Here is a 17514-nt window from a genome sequence, read left to right as displayed (position 1 = left end):
ATGGTGGTTCATGCCTGTAATCCCAGCACTTTGGGAGGCCAAGGTGGGCAGATCACTTGAGGTCAAGAGTTTGAGACCAACCTGGGCAACATGGTGAGACCATCTCTACTAAAAATACAAAAATTAGCCGGGCGTGGTGGTGCATACCTGTAATCCCAGGTACTCAAGAGGCCGAGGCAAGAGGATCCCTTGAGCCTGGGAGCTGGAGGTTGCAGTCAGCCGAGATTCCACCACTGCACTCCAGCCTGGTTGACAGAGTGAGACCGTGTCTCAGAAAAAAACAAAAACAAAAATAGATAAAGATACAATTAATAGAAAATGAGATTTCTACATGACAAATTATACAATGTACATATATAATTTTGTAAAAGCAAACAAGAAAGAACTTAAAAAATGATACTGGAAAAAGATTCCTTAGTAGGTATTATGATAGTACTGGGGTCTTTTGAAAGAGCAAAATTCAAAGGTAATCAACTCTAAGAGAAGCACAGGATTTCATAGAAGTGGGCTCAAAATTAAAAACGTGAGCTTTTGGCCTAATCTGGCAAAAATTTGGATCCCTTTGTACTCTTAAAAATTACCAAAGACCACGAAGAGATTGTGTTTTTGTATGGTTTTATCTAGAAATATTTATCATATAGAAATGAAAACAGAAATTTCTTAAAATTTTTATTAATCATTTACAAGTAACAAAAACTGAATATGTATAAACACATAACATTTTTGACAAATAGCTATTTTTATTTTTTCACATATTAAAACCCACTAAAAATAACCATTTTTCTAACCAACAACAACAAAAATCATTAGTGAGAAGAGTACTGCTGCTTTACATTTCTCCAAATCTCTTCAATGTCTGATGACAGATGATGAAAGCTGGATCTCATATCTGCTTTTGCATTCAGCCTATTACAATATCACACCAGATAGATAGCCTCTCGAAAACTCCTCTGCACACTCATGAAAAAATGAGTGAAAAAGATAAATGATGGCCGGGCGTGGTGGCTCGCACCTGTAATCCCAGCACTTTGGGAGGCCGAGGTGGGCAGATCACTTGAGCACAGGAGTTCCAGACCAGCCTGGCCAACATGGTGAAACCCTGTCTCCACTAAAAATATAAAAATTAGCCAGGTGTGGTGGTGGGTGCCTGTAATCCCAGCTACTCGGGAAGCTGAGGTAGGAGAATTGCTTGAACCCAGGAGGCGGAGGCTGCGATGAGCTGAGATTGTGCCACTGCACTCCAGCCTGGACAACAGAGCAAGACTCCTTCTCAAATAAAAAAAAAGGAAAAACTATAAATGATGAAGTGATGTCTTGGTGTTATAAAAACAGCTTTGACCTAGAATACCCTTGAAAGGCTCTTGAGGCCCCCCCAGACCATACTTTGACAACCACTGCTCTAGACGAATCTCTTCATTTTACATATAAGGACCCTGGACCTCAGAAAGAGTAAGTGAGAAACTCAACTACTCACAGCCCGTTAGTAGTAGGATACAGATATTAGATGGTTTGTCTCAGTTCTCTTGGTTTAGGTTCTCAATTGGAAACCTGGGAAATACACCCTAATGACCTGTCCTATTCCCTGTAAGTTGCAAAAATTGTCACAATATATTACCCTCTCCCCAACATTTCTTTAATAAAAGAGGTAATCAACAAATTTGGTAAATTTTGCAACAGGCATACTCTGTTTGAACCTAAACTACAATATTTGAATTCAGGTCTCTATTTGAACAGAAACACTAAGGCAAATTCGACTGCATCCTACTCCACGCAAGCTAGTAATGACAAACTGCACAGTAAATATCATAGGTAAATATGGAAAGCAGATTACCCATAATATCAGTATTTATCATATATTCTGTGTCTGGTTACCCATAATATCAGTATTTACATATATTCTGTGTCTGGAATACAATTCAATGACATATTTCAGAAAAATTTTCTCAAGTACTGGCTGAAAGAGTGGTGGATACATTAAGAGACTGCAAATAAACTGGCGATCACAAGAACTTTTTTAGATAAAATGGAGTTGTTCTGAAATGTAGCCATTTTTCATTCCCTAACCAGACCTTATTCTTGTCTTTTTAAAGAAAATCAAGAAATCTTCTCGGCCACCTAGAGATGATTTCCTTTGTATCCCACCAGATGGTTCAGATCTTCTTTAAATGGATCATAGCCTTGTTCTTTTAAACAACGCAGTCCCCAGAAAAGCTGGTCCAGAGGAGGTAATTCTTCCCAAGGAACCCACTCCCAACCTGGAAAAGAAAGATGCTAAATCAATTTATTTAGCTAATAGAAAACAAAGGGTATTTATTTGGGTAAGCTAACCTATATTTAGAAAAAATTAATTGAATTTAAAAATAACTTGCTACTAATAAACTCTAATAGTGATGCTTTGCATTTGCTTGGCTATACAAATATAATTTGCATGTAGAATGAAGGTCTTATGAAGAGAATGGTGGTCATTTAAAACATTGTGTTATTTGAATGTGAAGCCCAGTTTACAAAGGCTATGCCATGGTAAACCCAGATTTAGTATTAGTCAGTTTATTTAAATATTTTGGTAAAAAATGCAAATAACTTTATATACTATAGGTTATACTACATTAAAATAAACCACTTCCTTCACCTATAAAATAAAGTAGATTACAGAGTTTCTAAAATATCTTCCATCTCTTAAAAAAGTATGAAAGCTGTGCAGAGGAAAATAAAATATTGTACCTTGGTATATTTTAAACAAATACAGAAGGAGATGATTTTTAAAAATTCATTGAAACAAGAAAGACTTAACAGTGTCTATCAGTTATAAAGTACTTGAAATTCTAGAAAAAGTTTCTAGAGAATGGTGTTTTCTTTCATGATTTAAATGTAAATAACATAGAAGCACAGATGCTTATGATAGGCAAATACCTACATATTATATTAAGATATACACTCCATGTTCTAGTTTCTTTATGATCACCTGTTTTTACTATGTGTAAGCACTAAGTATCTCTCTGTCCATAAAATACAAGTATATGGATACGTATTTTCACTTTGGGAATGCGGGGGCCAAAAATCCATGAAACTGGAACAAGTACAGGAAGAGATGATCAGTAACTGTGACCATACACTAATGAGGTGGGAGGGGTAGGGGGAGAGGGAGGGCAGGGGACAGAAAGAGAGACAGACAGACAGACAAACACAGACAGAGTACCCAACAATGCGGTGCAAGATGCTCAATTAACCAGGTCTCCAAAGAGCTGTCCATGAAGTTTACCCCATCCCCTAGAAAATGAAGTGTCTGGATGAGCCTCCTAACTATAATTAGATGGTTGGAGGAAAGATACACTAAATAGGAAACTGAAGCAGGCTACCCAGATCCAAGGCCTAAGGAGCACAGGACGTGTCTTTATCCTAGAAATAAAACAACGATCCACCAAGCCCTTGCACCTTGGCTAGGCTGCAGCTGGTTATCAGTGTAGTTGGTTATCAGGCTGCAACTGGGAATAAAGTGAACATAATTCCTGCTGTGTTGTTACTAACAGATATAGAGGAATAAATGTTTTTGATCAAATCTGATTTGATGCTAGTAATCTTGGACCTTGTAAATCATACTGCTTTATTTGAGATTACTACCAAGGTTCATGTCAGGGAGTTAACAAAATGAAAGTGAACAAATAAAAAAGTTATATAAATGAATTTTAAAAACCACAAAGCATGTAAAACTACTCCTAACTACTATATCCTAAGAGGAATAAAACAATACGTATAGTTACATGATTATAAAAGCTCATGATTTAGTACTTAAAGTAGAATAGTAATCTTACAGAAGTTATTGAAAAGTAGGGCAGTCTAGTACTAAGTGAGAGCTTCACAGAAAGAGGTTGGCTTGTATGTTCATTCACTGGGTCCTTCCTTCCTTCAACATATTTTGAATAGTGATTATGAGCCACACACTGTGTTTGGCAGGGAAGAGTCCAAAATGTATAAGCCAAAAGAACTGTTCTTTATAGATTCAAAGTTCAGTAAAACAATAATGAGCATAATTTGAAGTTGAGTTGAATTTGAGATGCCTTCTGAACATTAAGGGAAGATATTTAGAAAGCAACTGGAAACACAGGCCGGCAGCTCAGAGGAGTGAGATTCAAAATTATAACTTGCATCAGGATTCCCCAACTCAAATCCCTACAGAGGCCAGACAGGGCAAAAAGAGGACTGAAGAATGAGGAAGCATCCAGAGGGGGCTTGGTGAGAATGGTCAAATAAAGCTTGTGGGACAGTCAGTGACCTTGGTGTTTTCTCTATAGCACCTTCTCTAAAAATGAAGGCTTTCTATATCTGCTTCCTGTGAAGGATACTGAATTTAAAAAAAAAACAAAAAACTATTTCATCATATTTGTCTCTTCTAGTCTCAGCTTTATTTGCCCATAGAAAAAAGAAAAATAAGAAAATGTTTAGTCCATTTCTTCTTTTCTTCTTTTTGAGACAGGGTCTCACTCTGTCGCTGCTCAGGCTGGACAGCAGTGGCGCAATCATAGCTCACTGCAGCCTTGATCGCCCAGGCTCACATGATCCTTCCATCTCAGCCTCCCGAGTAGCTGGGATTACAGGCATGTGCCACCACTCTGGCTAACATTTTTAGTTTTGTAGAGACAGGGTCTCACTACGTTGCCCAGTATATGTGTGTACATCCCGTTGTCAGAGACCCTTCCTGACCACCCTATCTGATACAGCACTCATATATCCCTTTCTTACACAGCTTTATTGCTCTTTTTAGTCCTTATTGCTACTATCATAAAATATCTGTAATCTGTCATTTCCCCCGCCCACTAAAATGTAAAGTCCAAGAGGGCAGGGACTTTGTTCTACGCACCATTGTTTCTTTAGTGCCTAGAACAGTGTCTGGCACACTGTACTCAATAAGTATCTGTTGAATGAAAAGATTCTTCCCTATTAGAGAATAAATTAAATGTTTAGAGGGGAGGTTCAATACATAAGACCACTTGGATAAAGTATCATATGGCAAGGAATATATTCAAAAAGTTTGATATTTTTCTCTTTAGTTCCTTTTCTGACTGTTTTATGAGAATTTGAGGAGAGACGGTAAACAGAAAACTCTTAGAACAATGCTTAGTACACGGTAAATAAACTTTCAGTGCACTCAATTCAACATAGAGGGTAACAGATAATGAAACCACCTTTGCAATATTATAACAGTGAGAGAAATCTAACAAAGCTGACTCCATCTTGCATCTAACCTCACAAACTGTGTGCTCATTTCTACACGCAGGCCAACCTAACTATGGGAGGAATTTAGTTCACAGTTTAACTTTAAAGCAAGGATGGTAATAGTCCTTTCCCAAAACTAACCCCCTCCTTGTTAAGGGACCAAAGCTGCTTTTGTAAAACTAATAAAAGGCCACAAGGTTAGAATTATGATAAGGGCCAGAACTCTATTAAGATGTAGGCATAGTTAAACTCTAACCAGGCATCATTTTATAACTTGCCTTTTTGTAACTGCTTACTGCTCAGGAAGCATGTAGCCCGTGGTCAAAAGATTTGTAACTTTCCCAATTACACCTACAGATGACATTGCTATTGTAAAACCTAAGACTAGTGTTTGAGATATTTTTCAGACTTTGCATTCTAATGGACCAACTGGTACCACCCAAATCGGTAAGCCACACAAAGAAACTGACTCAAGTGGTCCTGTGAACCCCCCATAGAGGAACTGACTCAGCACAAGAAGACAGTTTTGACATCCCTATGGTTTTATCCCCAACCCAACAAATCAGCATTTCTCATTCCCTAGCCCCTTGCTTGCCAAACCCTCCTTGAAAAACCCTAGCCTCTGAATTCTCTATGGGTAGGATTTAAGAATTATCTCCTGTCCTCCTCATGCAGCTGCCCTGTGATTATTAAACTCTTTCTCTGCGACAACTCCTACTGTCTCAGGGTACTGGCTTTTTCTGGGCAGCAGGCAAGAAGAACCCAACTGCTCTGAAACAATAACTGTTTTATCAGTGTAATTATTTACAGTAAATGGATGGTGTTAACTCTCCTGCACAGGTGAGAAAACTGAGTAAAACAGATAAAATATTTTCCTTAAAATTACTGCCTGAAACAAAATTAAACACCAACAATAAAACTTACTGTGTTCACGAGGTTCTTCATATGTAAATCCTTACAAGAAGCCATCCAAGGTACTTATTATTATCACGGATAAGAAAAGAGGCCCAGTCACGAAATAATTTGCCCAAGGTCACAAAGCTCTAAGAACCAGGACACAAACACAGTCTAGTTCCTCATGGTCCAAATCTATTTACCTATCTGTATCTCTATATTACATCTCTACATTCACATATCTTAGGCTATTTGGACTGCTATAACAGAATACTTCAGACTACATGGCTTATGAGCAACAGAAATTTATTTCTCAACAGTTCTAGAGACTGGGAAGTCCAAGATCAAGACACTGGCAGATTCCATATCTGCGGAGGGCCCACTTCCAGGTTCACAGACAACCATCTTCTCTCTGTATCTTTACATCATGGAAGGGGTCAGGGGTCTCTTTTATAAGGGCACGAATCCCATTCATTATCTTATGATCTAATCACCTCCCAAGGGCCCCACGTCCTAAAACCATCGTCATGGGAGTTAGGATTTCTACATAGAATTTTGGGGGAACACAAGCATTCAGACAATAGCATTCTCTTCATATGGCAACATACTGTAATACTCCTCCAGACCACTTGCTCTCCTGAAAGAAAAATGCATGATTATATATAATTCTCTTACTTTCATTTTTTTCAGGCTCTACATTCTTTGGTTCTGAATCATGAGTCACATCCACTTCTCCTTTCATTAATATAGTAATATAATGGTAATTCTCCTTCTCAATGAAAGAATTCACAACTGAGGCAAAGCGAACATTTTTCAGGTGAAGAGCTGCTTCTTCCCAGGTTTCCCTTTGAGCACATTCTTCCCAGGTCTCACTGGAAAACAGAAACAAAAATTAGATTAATTCTATTTTTTTATATATAGACATACATATGTGTGTATATATATATGTATATACGTGTGTGTGTGTGTATATATATTTTGCCATGAAATTCTTCAGTAGAAATTTCTAGTGTAAAGCAAAAAGAACTGTAATTGGTTCCTGCTTTAAAACAACAAATCAGCTGGGCATGTGGCTCATGTCTGTAATCTTTTGGGAGGCCGAGGCAAGAGGATAGCTTGAGTTCAGGAGCTTGAGATCAGCCGAGGCCAACATAGTGAGACCTCATCTCTCCAAAAAAAAAAAAAAAATAGCTGGGCATGGTGGTGCATGCCTATGGTCTGTGGTCCCAGCTACTCAAGAGGCTGAGGCAAGAGGATAGTTTGAGCCTGGGAAGTCAAGGCTGCAGTGAGCCATGATGGTGCCATTGCACTCCAGCCTGGACAAAGAGCAAGACTTTGTCTCAAAAAATAATAATAATTAATTAAAAAAATAAAAAATTTAAAAACAATAAATAGCAACCTTGCCCTTGATATTATATCCTGTATCTAGTTATCTGAAGATGAAAAGGACTTAATATTGAATAAAAATTAACATTTAGCCATCTCAGCATTAATTTACAGCCCTGGAACCTGTGTGTAACCAGGAGGCAGTTTAGTGGATTAAGAGCAGACTTTGGAGTCAACTAGACCTGGGATTGAGCTCAAAGTTCATTACTTTCCACCTTGGACAAGTAAAAAGAGAGTATATTACTTCCTCATGGGGTCACTGTAATTGTATCAAGAAGTACCACTATGTCTTTCCCAGCAGTCTCAGAATTTCAATTTAAGCCTCAAAACTGATGACAATAGGTGAAAAGCACTTCTAAATTCTCAAGCAAAAGGGCAAACAGATGTCATCTGAGCTCAAGAGTTTGCTAAGGAAGGCCAGACTAGACCTGCGACTTCTCCCTACCCAGGCTACATAAGAAAGACAGGAGATGTTTGAGAGAGAGGAAAGTTTGGAGTTTTCAGCCTAGTAGGAGCATTTCCCTTCCAGACTACAAGGGGCCAACTCTGCCCCCCAAGCCAAGTGAGGAACATTCCAAGAGAATCAGTCATAAGATTGGGAGTGACTCTCAAGAAGGAGATACTCAGTGTGTCACTCCCCTGCTAAAGACATCCTGAGCTGCAGAAACTCACAGGCCTACACCAGTGCATCAGAGAAGGTGTGCTACAAGGGTGACAGCTCTTGGGTAAATCTGAAATGTGTCCCTCGGAGTTTCCAGATGCAGATGAATACAGAGGTAGAGCAAGGAAAAAGGGCAGTAGTGAAAATATCATTTCCATTGTGTGTTTCCTTTGGGCCAAGCAGATGCCACAAGAGACTGCTCGGTAATCAAATAGGAGATCCCAGTAGAAAGAAAATGTGGGGTGATGTGCTAAAAGCAAGATCTAGGAGGTGGGCCAGCCTCACAGAAAGCCCATCACCTATGTCAGGAAAATCTTTGTGGGACTTCCCAACAACTGACAAACATACCCTGAGAAAGCACACGTGGATATCATGCCCGGAGGACACCAATGGATGGATCAGAGCAGCATCAGTCACCTGAATGGCTTGCTCTCTCTCCTCCTTCTCCAACACACTGGAGAAAGAAGGAAACTCAGAGACAGCCGGGTGAGAAGAGGAGGAGAAAAGCAAAACAATGGCTCACACCTCCTTTATGCACTGCAGGGGAGGGATTAGAAACTGGAAGCGACACTGAAGGTTTAAATTGGATTGGACTTTTAAATGCTTGGAAGTGAATCATACTGACCCAAACGTGATTTATTTTTATAACCAAGTGACAGGAAAACTATAGAATTTGCAGGGAACGTCACTGAAGAGGGAAAGAAAAAATCATGTTTGAAGGCAATGGAAGGAGAAAATAAAGCCATTTCCTGTTTGTTCTCCCATCAAATTTAGCCCACTGAGTATACCAGTTACGTAAAGATCAAATGAAAGCATACATGCAAAGAGCTTGGCATATTATCCAGCCCTTAACAAAAAGCCCATTAGAGATCAGTGTTGGCTATGGTCATTGACATCTGAGTCAAGATTTCAACACTTCCTTGTGTTATTGGTAATAAGACAGCTATCTCTAGCCATTGCACTGGTGACTGTTCATTCTAACTAGCGCTTAACCTGTGATCTGAGTTTGGTTAATGGTCACCAATATTCAACAAAGTACAATATGTGTGGCTGCCTGGGCAATCTGGTTCTTAATCTAGAAATTTTATTCCTTAACTGATAGTTTTTCTTAATTAACTGAAAATTATAAGCTTATTGATGCTTTTTTAAATTCCAAAGACCATTTTTTAAAAATTTCATGTGATAAGGATCATAAGAATTTCCTATTTTGTAAAGGACAAAGTCTGATTAAAAGGCACTAAGATCAAGGCTATTCTTTACTCTTAACTACCACTTTATAAGACACAGGTGGATTAGAAGAACATGGTCACAATGTGAAAAATTCTTCAGGACAAATGACCCATGTTCTTCAACAAATAAATGGCATGGGAAAAAAGATGGGGAGGGGGTTACTGTTAGATTGAGAGACTTAAAAAAAAATGTTAACCAAATGCAATACATGCCCTTCCTTTGATCCCAATTGGTATGAAACAGTAAAAGGACATTTTTAAGATCACTGAGGAAAATGCTACACACACTGGGTATCAGATGATACTTAAAGAATTATTTTGTTAGGTATGAAAATGGTTGTGGTTATGTTTTTTTAAAAAGTCTATTAGAGGTACATACTGAACTATTTAGGGATGGTATAATAGGATGTCTGAGATTGCCTGTAAAATAGTTAAAAAAAAAAAAAAAGCCCCCAAAACACACACACACACACACAATTCAGGTGTGTGTGTGTGTTTTGGGTGGGGGAGGGAAGGGCAGTCAAGATGAAACAAGAAAAGCTCTGTGATGGGTACAAAAGGATTCACTATTTTCTCCACTTTTATGTACATTTGAAAATTTATCCTGAAGGAAAAACAAGTGCTGGGTCTGATGCTGTTTATCTGTTCTTGATTAGCATTATTCTCACTTCAGAATCCACTTTTTAGCACCATCCCAGGCTTTCTTTTTTTTACTTGAAAAACATTTATTCTTTTTTTTACAAAAGTGTTTTGTATACACTTTTGTACATAAAAATGCACATGTTAAATATATATACAATTTGATGAGTCTGGACATGTGTGCACACCCATGATAATACAGTCAAGGTGATAAACTATCTGGGCTTTCACTCTTGTATAGAACTGAGTCTCCTTAGTTGTCCAACTCCTTTGATAGTTATAATCGAATCGCAGAAGTGCCAAGGCAGAAGGAAGCTTCAAGGGGATTTAGTCCAACGCTCCCATTTTAAAGATGAAGAAACTGAGGCCCAAAGCGTTTCATTAGTCCATTTGCTTGGTTAGAGTGCAACTAAAATTTTACATATAATCATCTCAACAGATGCAGAAAAAAAAATGACAAAATCCAATACTCATTCATGATTATTCTTTAGTTGCACTCTTGCCAAGCAAATGGGCTTGGTTACGCGGCCAGTAGGTATTAAACTGATCTGTGTTGGTCCAAATCACATGGAAACCAGCCGGGCGCAGTGGCTCACGCCTGTAATCCCAGCACTTTGGGAGGCCGAGGCGGGTGGATCACCTGAGGTCAGGAGTTAGAGACCAGCCTGGCCGACATGGCGAAACCCCGTCTCTACTAAAAATACAAAAATTAGCACGGCGTGGTAGCGGGCGCTTGTAATCCCAGCTACTCAGGAGGCTGAGACACAAAAATCGCTTGAACCCGGGAGGCGGAGGTTGCAGTGACTGGAGATAGCACCACTGCACTCCGGCCTGGGCTACAGAGCGAGACACAGTCTCAATCAATCAGTCGATCGATCAGTCAATGGAAACGGTGCAATGTCTTAGCTGACAACATCGGGCTGCTGGAGGTTTACACACACTTGCTTTCCTCCTTTTGTGTGTAAGCTGTGAGAAACACATCTCACAGACGAACTCCCAACCACCACCCTGCGGGCGCGCAGCCGGAAAGACGCAGCTAGTAGAGCAAAGACCTTGCCTGACCCGGCACAGCGCCCCCTCCTGGACGCGAGCCTACGTCGCCCAGAGGTCGAGGGGAGGAACCGAGGGAACGCGCAAGAAAGGACGCAGCGTCAGCGCGGACGTTCTCACGCACGGCACACGGAAGCAAGCACTGCGTGAGTTCGTCCGTCTGCGCACGGCGCGCTTTCTTCGCGTCCGCGGCTGCTCACCCGAACTCCAGATGACCTCCAGGGAGTTGGAAACTGCCAGCTCCAACCGAGCCTTTCCTCTTCCCCAGGAGGACGCAACGCGGATGCTTGCAGCTGGTTACCACGACTCCGACTCCGACTCCGGGCCGCCCCCCGCGCGGCTCTGCGCTGGCCGTCATAGCGCGCGGGAGGACGCGCCTGGCAGCGGCAGGAAGTGACGCGCTCACTACCCCGTCCCGCGGCCGCAGACAATCTCTCCCCGCGCGGGCGGAGGCGCGGAAATCAAAGCGAGAGCGCCTCGGCCTCTCCAGCTGTCCGCGGTGCGTAATGCGTCGCGGAGGGCTATCAGCTTGGGGAACGCCCTGTTGCCTTCCCAAGGGCAGCGTGCCTTAGAGTTTCGCTGTAACTAAAGTCGCTTACAGTTGTGCTTTGAATATTTATCACCCATCAGCGTATCCACTCCCAGATTCCTGCAAACCATGCATTTACATGTACAAGCCGCCTGCTCTTACAAACCTCGGCACCACTGCACTCTCCCCTCTTTTTTTCCTTGAGTGACCTCGCCCACCATGGTGCACCCATTTGCCCTATAGCTCAAATCAGCGTGGTACTAGGATAAGGATAGGTCGTTTAGAAACATTCCATTATAAACAACTATGCTTAAGGTATATTCATAAGTCATGGGAGGAAATAAAGGCTAATTGATAAGTCATGCTGGGAAGAGTTAGTTACAAACAGTGGAAAACAGACATTTTCAGATGTTTGCACACCATGCACCATGCAAAACACAAACCAGCTGAATCATTAAAAACAAATGAGTAGTCACTGGGAGGATTTTCTCTCTCTCTCTCTCATTATTTTTACTTCTACCAAAGTAATGTGCACATACTAGTAATTCTATTTTATCTTTTTTTTAAATTTTCACCAAGCTAGCTAATTTCCTTTTTCTTTTTTTTTTTTTTTTGTGTGGAGGTGGGCTGTCGCTCTTTAGCCGAGGCTGATCTCCAACTCCTGTCCTCAAGCAGTCCTCCCACTTGGGCCTCCCAGAGTGCTGGGATAACAGGCGTGAACCACTGCGCCTGACCTATAGCTATAATTTTAAGAAGTAAAATGGTGCAAAAACCGCAACAAAAGCAACCTGACCCTCCTACTTTCAGAAACAATCTGAACTCTTTGAACTGTATTTCTGATATTTGCCTACGTATTTCTAAGTAATATGCTTACTCTCCATGTTATAGTAAATGGGTATTAAGCTTTTTACAGCATCTCTCCTCACTATCAACATTCACATTCATTACAAAGGTACTTACAATATCTTCTCAAAAAATGGTAGTATATAAAAAGGATAATACGTTAAACAATGAGATTAATCCCAGAAATACTAGGTTGGCTTAATATTTGAAAAGCCAATGTAATTCAGCATATTAACAGAAGGAGAAAGGAAATACATATAATCATCTCAATAGATGCAGAAAAAAATTAATAAAATCGGATACTCATTTGTGATTAAAAAGCCCCACAAAACCTCTGAGCAAACTAGAAATAAAATGAAACTTTAACATGATATACGGCATCTACAAAGACCTACAGCTAACATCATATTTAATGACTGTTTTGAGCTGAATTGTGTCCCCTCAAAATTCCTATGTCGAAGTCCTATCCCCCAGTACCTCAGCATTTGGAGACAGGATCAAGTTAAAATGAAGCCATTAGGGTAGGCCCTATTCTAAGGTTATGACTGGTGTCCTCGCAAGAAGTGGAGATTAGAACCCAGACTGTGTTCTACTGGAAGACTGTGTGATGACACAGGGAGAAGGCAGCCGTCTGCAAGCCAAGGACAGCAGCCTCAGAAGAAACCAAGTCTGTTGACACCTTGATCTTAGAATTCTAGCCTCCAGAATTGTGAGAAAATTAATTTCTGTTATTTAAGCCACACAATCTTTGATACTTTGTTATGGCAGCCATAGCACTAGCCTAGCCTTAGTCTCGGTGAAAGACAAGACTTTCACCAAAGAGCTAGGGTATCCACTCTGAGCACGTTTAGTCATCATGTTGCTGGAGATTCTAGTTAGCACAACTCATAAAATTTAAAAATCAATAAAAGGTAGTTAAATTGAAAGGAATAAGTAACCGTCTTTTTTTAAACAATCCTGAGGAATTAATTAAAAAGCCATTTAAACAAGTTTAGCAAGGTCGTAGGATTCAAGGTCAATCTACACAATTGATTATATTTCTATAAGCAAAGAACAATCGAAAAGTAAATTTTTAAAACAATACCATTTATAGTACCATAAAAAACATAAAATACTTAGAAATATATTTAGCAAAAGATGTGGAACACTTGTATACGGAAAACTATAAAACTGTGAACCAAAAATAAAATTCTAAGCACCTCCACCCCCAACCATCTGAATGGACTCCTTGCTCTTGGCCAGAGCACTCCAAATTAACCTGGTTCAAGCCATGACGGAGCAGGGGTCAGATATGCCTCATTATGCCACCTTTCTTTTGGAATTCAGGAAAAGCCAACTAGCATTTAGCATTAACACAGACCTTAAGTCTGGTAAGAAACATTTACAATCTAGTCTCTCCGAAGCCTGCTACCTGGAGGCTTCAGCTGCATGATAAAATTTTGGTCTCCACAACGTCGTATCTTAACCCAGACGTTCCTTCTATTGATAATAACTCTTTCAACCAATTGCCAATCAGAAAAAATTTAAATCTACCTATAACCTGGAACCCCTGCCCCACTTCAAGTTGTCTCGCCTTTCTGGACCAAACCAATGGTCAATCTATATCTTAAGTATATTTGATTGAAGTCTCATGTCTCCCTAAAACGTATAAAACCAAGCTGCTCCCCAACCACCTTGGGCATATGTTCTCAGGGTCTCCTAAGGGCTGTGTCACAGGCCATGGCCACTCATATTTGGCTCAGAATAAATCCCTTCAACTATTTTACAGAGTTTTTCTTCCTTTTTTTTATTTCAAGTTTTTGGAGTATAGGTGGTTTTTGGTTACGTGGATTTGTTCTTTACCCTTGATTTCTGAAATTTTAGTGCACTCATCACCTGAGTAGTGTACACTGTAGTCTTTTATTCCTCACCCGCCTCCCAACTTTCCCCTCCGAGTCCCCAAAGCCCATTGTATCACTCTTATGCCTTTGCATCCTCATAGTTTAGCTCCCACTTGTGAGAACATACAATATTTGCTTTTCCATTCCTGAGTTACTTCACTTAGAATAATGGCCTCCAGCTCCATCCAAGTTGCTGCAAAAGACATTATCTTGTTCCTTTTTATGGCTGAGTAGTATTTTATGGTGTACATATACCACATTTTCTTTATCCATTCGTTGGTTGATGGACACAGGTTGGTTCCATGTCTTTGCAATTGCAAATTGTGCTGCTATATGTGCATGTGTGGTTTTTTTTTTTTTTTTGAGACAGAGTCTTACTCTGTCACCCAGGCTGGAGTGCAGTGGCACGATCTCGGCTCACTGCAAGCTCCGCCTCCCAGGTTCACGCCATTCTCCTGCCTCAGTCTCCTGAGTAGCTGGGACTACAGGCGCCCACCACCGTGCCCAGCTAATTTTTTGTATTTTTAGTAGAGACGGAGTTTCACCGTGGTCTCGATCTCCTGACCTCGTGATCCGCCCACCTCGGCCTCCCAAAGTGCTGGGATTATAGGCGTGAGCCACCGCGCCCGGCCGCATGTGTGTTTTTTATGTAATGACTTATTTTCCTTTGGGTGGATATTCAGTAGTGGGATTGCTGGATTGAATGGTAGTTCTACTTTTAGTTCCTTAAGGAATCTCTATACTGTTTTCCATAGTGGTTGTACTAGTTTACATTTCCAGTAGCAGTGTAAAAGTGTTCCCTTTTCCTCACATCCAGGCCAACATCTATTGTTTTTTTACTTATTTGTAATGGCCATTCTTACAGGAGTAAGGTGGTATCTCACTGTGGTTTTAATTTGCGTTTTCCTGATGCTTAGTGATGTTGAACATTTTTTCATGTTTGTTGGCTGTTTGTATATTTTCTTTTGATAAATGTTTATTCATGTCCTTTGCCCACTTTTTGATGGGATTGTTTGTTTTTTTCTTGCTAATTTGTTTGCATTCCTTGTAGATTCTGCATACTAGTCCTTTGTCAGATGTGTAGTTTGCCAGAGTTTGACTCTTTTCATTGACAGAATGTTGCTGAAGAAAATAAAATACTTAAGTAAAAGAAGAGAAATATTATATTCACAGATCAGAAGACTCAATATTGTTAAAATATCAATTCTTTACAAATTAATTTATATAGATTCAATGCAGTCCTGATCAGAATACCAGAAGGCTTCCCTTTCCAGTAGAAATAGATAGGTTGATTCTAAAATTGGTATGGAAACACAAATAACTAGAATAATAGAAACAATCTTTAAAAAGAAAACATTTAGGGGTTCACACCACTTGATTTCAAGACTTAGGATTAAGCCACAGTAATCAAGAGAGTATGGTATTGGTAAAAACATAGACATATAGATCAATGAAACAAAATGGACTAGAAATAGATCTATATATATATGGATCCATATATATATAAATAGATCCATATATATAAAAATTAATTTTTGAAAAATGTGCAAAGACAATTCAATAAAGAAAAGATAGTCTTTTTAACAAATGGTGCTGGAACAATTTGACATATAAATGTAAACAAAAAGCCTCGATTTATAATTGGCACCATATATAAAAATTAGCTCAAAGTGGATTGTAGACCTAAATAAAAACATCTAAAGTATACAAGTTGTACAAGAAAATATAGGTAAAAATCTTTGTGATCTTTGGTTAGGTATAGATTTCATAGCTATGAAAAGAATGACCCTTAAAAAATGATAATCTGGGTTTCACCAAAATTAAAACCTTTTTCTTTTTGAGAGACACTGCTATGGACTCAACTGTGTTCCCACGAAATTGACGTGTTGAAGCCCTAATCCCCAAAATGATGGTATTTGGAGATGCGGTCTTTGGGAGGTAATTAGGTTAAATGAGATCATGAGGCTAGGGTTTTCATGATAGGATTAGTGGCCTTGTAAGAAGAGACCACAGAGCTTGCTTGCTCTTGCGAAATGAAAACAGAATTCTAAGCTTCCAACTGACTGAATGGACCCCTCACACCCCCAGCTTGGCCAAGGGAATGCCAGAGAAACCTTGGATGCTGAATTTACATCTATGATAGGATAGAAGGTTGGACACATCTCATTATACCCCCTTTCTTGTTAATAGTCATTAGGTTTTCAGCCAGGCTCTGTGGCTCACACCTGTAATCCCAGCACTTTGGGAGGCTGAGGCAGGCAGATCACCTGAGGTTAGGAGTTCGAGACCAGCCTGGCCAACATGGCGAAACCCCGTCTCTACTAATAGTACAAAAATTAGCTGGGTGTGGTGGCCGGTGCCTGTAGTCCCAGCTACTTGGGAGGCTGAGGCAGGAGAATTGCTTGAACCCAGGAGGTGGAAGTTGTGTGTTGGAAGAAAAGCTGAGTGTTGGGAGGGAAGCTGAGGTAGGGTTTGCATGTCTGATATAATGTGAAAGAGTCTTGGAACATGTCTGGGGTCCAGGGTCTAAAACCCCTCGTGGCCTTTGGAACACCAAGCTCTGTGCTAAAGGGTGGAAGACTGCCGTGCTGCACTGTAATCTAAGCCCAGGGCATAAAACCCCTCATGGCTTGGATGGAACCCACGGCTCAGGGCATAAAACCTCTCACGGCCTCTGGAATGTGGCTAGACTTGCTGGCTTCTTGCTTCTAGCACTCCCATTATCTCAAGTAGCAGAAGATGTTCCATATGCTTCAAACAAAATGCTAAAGCGTCACAGCTATAGCTTATTTGCTTGATGCATCTCTACCTTTCAACCTCCACATCCTTAACACCTGTTTCTTTGTTTGATCGCCAACAAATAGCATGGGCTTCCAGAGCTCAGGGCCTTCACAGCCTCCATACTTGCGTTGGCTCCCTGGACCCACTTTCTCTCTCAAACTGTCTTTTCTCATTCCTTTGACTCTGCTGGACTTCATCACCCTCCATGACCTGGTGTTGGGTCTGATCATCCCAACATTGTGGTGAACCAAGATTGCACAACTGCACTCCAGCCTGGGTGACAAAGTGAAAGTGTCTCAGAAAAAAAAAAAGTCATTAGGTTTACTTCCCTAAAGGCCAAACAGAAGACTGCTTTCAAAAGACTGCTAGTTTATCTTCCCAGGTGTAGAACAAAAACAAGATGAAATTAAT

The 17514-nt window shown here is 40.2% G+C and overlaps 2 protein-coding genes across 8 annotated transcripts in view; one reads left to right on the top strand and one right to left on the bottom strand.

Moving 5' to 3' along the window:
- Nucleotides 1-17514, top strand: part of MED4 (mediator complex subunit 4) — an 80630-nt gene that overhangs the window by 46559 nt on the left and 16557 nt on the right. For 3 of the 6 annotated variants that reach the window (XR_010116043.1, XR_010116042.1, XM_063619153.1), the window contains one exon: nt 2091-2391. The exons of the other annotated variants lie outside the window; for them this stretch is intronic. Coding sequence is in view for 1 of the 3 variants with exons in the window: in XM_063619153.1 (XP_063475223.1) it covers nt 2091-2165 (75 nt within the window). In the remaining 2 variants the exon portion in view is untranslated. Of the gene's footprint in view, nt 1-2090; nt 2392-17514 lie in introns of those variants that run through there. 6 annotated transcript variants of the gene reach the window in all.
- Nucleotides 657-11707, bottom strand: NUDT15 (nudix hydrolase 15). Of its 2 annotated transcripts, none has more exons than XM_055244000.2 (3): nt 11271-11698; nt 6781-6977; nt 657-2255 (listed from the first exon to the last, which is right to left on the bottom strand). In XM_055244000.2, the coding sequence occupies exons 1-3, from the start codon at nt 11426-11428 to the stop codon at nt 2116-2118; spliced, it is 495 nt and encodes a 164-aa protein (XP_055099975.1). In that variant the 5' UTR covers nt 11429-11698; the 3' UTR covers nt 657-2115. The 2 variants fall into 2 exon arrangements, with proteins under 2 accessions (XP_055099975.1, XP_063475229.1); XM_063619159.1 differs by lacking the exon at nt 657-2255 and adding an exon at nt 2467-6523 and having other exon boundaries at nt 11271-11707.

This window comes from Symphalangus syndactylus, chromosome 15, assembly GCF_028878055.3.
Source record: "Symphalangus syndactylus isolate Jambi chromosome 15, NHGRI_mSymSyn1-v2.1_pri, whole genome shotgun sequence".
Classification (NCBI taxonomy): Eukaryota; Metazoa; Chordata; class Mammalia; order Primates; family Hylobatidae; genus Symphalangus; species Symphalangus syndactylus.
This window is presented reverse-complemented; position numbering and strand designations above follow the sequence as displayed.